The sequence below is a fragment of the Hylaeus volcanicus genome, chromosome 8, assembly GCF_026283585.1.
Source record: "Hylaeus volcanicus isolate JK05 chromosome 8, UHH_iyHylVolc1.0_haploid, whole genome shotgun sequence".
In the NCBI taxonomy this organism is placed as follows: domain Eukaryota; kingdom Metazoa; phylum Arthropoda; class Insecta; order Hymenoptera; family Colletidae; genus Hylaeus; species Hylaeus volcanicus.
In genome coordinates, this window is record NC_071983.1 from 18545679 (window position 1) to 18549261 (window position 3583).

General features: G+C 40.7%; 1 protein-coding gene across 1 annotated transcript; it reads right to left on the reverse strand.

The window, feature by feature from the left end:
• Window positions 1-2369: 2369 nt before the first annotated feature.
• Window positions 2370-3320, reverse strand: LOC128881193 (uncharacterized). The gene is made up of 2 exons (XM_054131981.1): window positions 3119-3320; window positions 2370-2926 (listed from the first exon to the last, which is right to left on the reverse strand). The coding sequence occupies exons 1-2, from the start codon at window positions 3318-3320 to the stop codon at window positions 2370-2372; spliced, it is 759 nt and encodes a 252-aa protein (XP_053987956.1).
• Between the last annotated feature and the right edge of the window lie 263 nt (window positions 3321-3583).

The window sequence follows — 3583 nt, forward strand, 5'->3', positions numbered from 1 at the left end:
TTTGTTAAATCAATTTTATCAAATAACATACAAATGGATGATATAACGAGTGAACAGCAGGAGGCATTTCGCAACGCGACGCATTGTCACATTTGCGAAAAACCGTTTGGAGAAAACGATACGAGGGTTCGCGATTATTGCCATCTAACCGGTCGGTACAGAGGTCCCGCGCACTCTAATTGTAATCTAAATTATAAAAACTCTTTTTGCATTCCCACAGTTTTTTATAATTTGTCCGGTTACGATTCGCATTTTATTATCGAAGAAATAACTATAGCTTTCGAGGGTGCCGTCAGTGTATTGCCGATAACAAAAGAAAAGTACATCTCGTTCACAAAAAGTGTCAAAAATCCAAATGGACCGTCGCGAAATTGTATACAATTGAGATTCATCGATTCATACAAATTCTTGAGTACCAGTCTCGATAAATTAGCGTCTTTCTTAGATAAAAGCAAATTAAGAATTTTACGAACAGAGTTTCAAAATTTGTCTACCGAAGATTTCGAATTATGACGCGAAAGGGTGTTTTTCCGTACGAGTACATTGACTGTGCCGAAAAGTTGGAACAATCATGTTTGCCATCGCGCGAATCATTTTACAGTTCCTTGACGGGTGATACAGTATCGGAGAGCGAGTACGCGCACGCCGAGAACGTGTGGACACGGTTTTCCATTCAAACGCTGGGCGAGTATAGGATTTGTATTTGAAAACAGATGTCTTGCTGTTGGCCGATATTTTTGAAAATTTTCGTGAAAGCTGTATAACAAGTTACGGACTCGATCCCGCGTATTATTACACTCTGCCGGGTTTTACGTGGGATGCCATGCTGAAGCATACAAAAGTTAATTTCGAATTACTAACAGATATCGACATGGTCCTGTTTATCGAATGCGGTATACGCGGCGGATTAAGTCAATGTTCAGGTAGATACGCGAAAGCCAATAATAAGTACATGCAGTCGTACGATCCATCGACAGCATCGTCGTACTTGATGTACTTTGATGTGAATAATCTGTATGGGTGGGCAATGTGTCAACCACTGCCATATGCAGAATTTCGATGGGTCGACAACGTTGCAAACTTTGACGTGTCTTCGATTGCTGCCGATTCGCCTACGGGTTATATTCTAGAGGTTGATCTAGAATATCTCCAACGCTTGCACGACATTCACGCGGACCTGCCGTCCTGTCCCACACGTGCCAAACCACCTGGCAAAAGAGAGGACAAGCTGCTCGCAACTCTATACGATAAGCAGCGCTACGTTATTCACTATCGTAACCTGGAGCAATGCACGCGACATGGAATTCGTATTACAAAGGTACACCGCGTCCTCCAATTCGCACAATCACCCTGGTTCCGCGATTACATCGAATTAAATACAAAGTTTAGTACTCTCGCTACAAACGATTTTGAAAAGAATTTGTATAAATTGATGAACAATGCGGTATTTGGCAAAAGTATGGAGAATGTACGCAATCACGTCGATGTAAAATTAGTAACAAAATGGGAAGGGAGGTACGGAGCGGAAGCCCTTATTTCAAACCAAATTTCCACAGTCGTAGCGTGTTTTCGGAAAACTTAGTTGCCATCGAACTGCGAAAGCTTGCGATGAAGTTCAACAAACCAATCTATGTGGGTATGTGTAGACTAGATATATCTAAGGTTTGTTTGTATGAATTCCATCACGATTACATGTTACCCACACATGACGATAAATGTAAAGTTATGTAGACCGATACGGATAGTTTACTTTACCACATCGAGTGCGAGAATATTTATGATACTATAAAACGCGATATTAATCGATTTGACACCAGCGATTATCCGGTAGGGAACGTTTACGATATACCGCTTGTAAACAAAAAAGTCCCCGGTTTGATGAAAGACGAAAACAATGGGGCAATAATGACAGAATTTGTTGGACTCGGAGCGAAAATGTATGCACTGCGTGTAGATGGTAAAAAAGATACGAAAAAGGCGAAAGGTGTAAAAAGTAACGTTGTTTCCAGGATGATAACTTTCGACGACTAGACGCAGTGCCTACGAAACGAAATTGAAATGATTCGTAATCAGACATGTATAAGATCAAAATTACACAAAGTATACACAATGGCGGAATCAACAATCGCTCTGAGTCCGTACGACGATAAGCGGTATATCGTACCCGACTCAACGGATACATTGCCGTGGGGTCATTATAAAATACCGCTTTAGATATATCAGTACATGTATTTTGTAAATAATTTTTACCTCGATTTTAATAGATGTACATATATATTTAGTTGTAAATAAAAAAAAACATTGTAATGTAATTAATAATGCTAGTATATGTATAAAATTGAATATTTAATTTAAAAAATGTTAATTTTTTACAATACATTATCTTTATTTATCCATGAATTGTGTGCACTATTCAATCCTAACCATTTCACGTACACCTTATTCCCTTTCCGACGTAACACTTTTTTCACAAGGTACACATCAGCGTCGGCAACGCGTTGCAACTCGTGTTCGTAGAATCCTCCAGCAATTGGTTTTCCATAAACATCTTTCAGCAGATACGTTGCGGGATTAGTTTTCTGAACCTCGGCGATCGTAAATATTTCAGTTCCCCAATTAGGTGTGTAACCTTTTTCAAAAATTGTTTTGAATTTGCTCACACGTACCGTATCTCCCACTCTGAATCGTGCGGGAGCGGCAATCTTTACGTGATTATATACTGTTGTTGTTGTTAAGAGCTTCGAGGCGTTTGTTGGTGTAACGTCAATTGGTCGCATGCCGATAGTTCGATGCTTACGCGCGTTGTAATTTGATATGAGTTGCTGCATCGAGTCGATCCATTTATAACTTCCATTAAGCGTAAACAGTTTCCACATGTCGTTTTTGAGTGTATGACTGAACTGCTCGACGACTGACGCTTTCATCACTGAATACGTTGAATAATGATTTATGTTGTATTTTGACAAAAGTTTTTGCACATTTGCGTTGTAAAATTCCTTTCCTTTGTCGGTTTGCAAATTTTTCGGATACCTTCCACTGTTTCGGATTATCTTTCCGATCGCTGTAGAAACTTCATTTCCACTCATGGTTTTGAGGGGTGTGGCCCATGCATGCTTACTCAGCACATCGGTAACAGTGAGTATGTAATGGAAGCCTCTGTTATACCGCGCGTAAGGTCGCATCTCGACCACGTCCGCTTGCCATAAGTCGTCGTACCCAGGTACTATGACGCGTCTTCGGGGAAAATTTCTTCTCGCCGGAGCATGCAATTCTTCCACGAAACGCCGTTTCTTGGTACTAGGAGTTTTCTTCGCAGTCATGTATGACTCGACACTGACGCAAAGACTTGACGTACACGTCTTATCAAACATCAAATCTGGCTCAAGAATTGAGAGGTCGCAAGTTTATCTTTAATTTCTGGAGGACACTCACTAAACGCGCCCTGCGCCAGTCTTTCGATCTCTGTGGCCAATTCAGAAATAGACTGCCCTATCTGTTGCTTGTAATTTTGGAACTTTACATAATTCAGATTGGCAATGTTACGAGCCAGGGCGATAACGACGCGCGTGTGAGCCCAGCGAGT

Coding starts and splice junctions, on each gene's coding strand:
- LOC128881193 (XM_054131981.1), bottom strand. CDS start 3,320: ATGACTGCGAAGAAAACTCCTAGTACCAAGAAACGGCGTTTCGTGGAA. Junction 2,927..3,118: donor CACTGTTACCGATGTGCTGA/GTAAGCATGCAT, acceptor CAACGTATTCAG/TGATGAAAGCGTCAGTCGTC.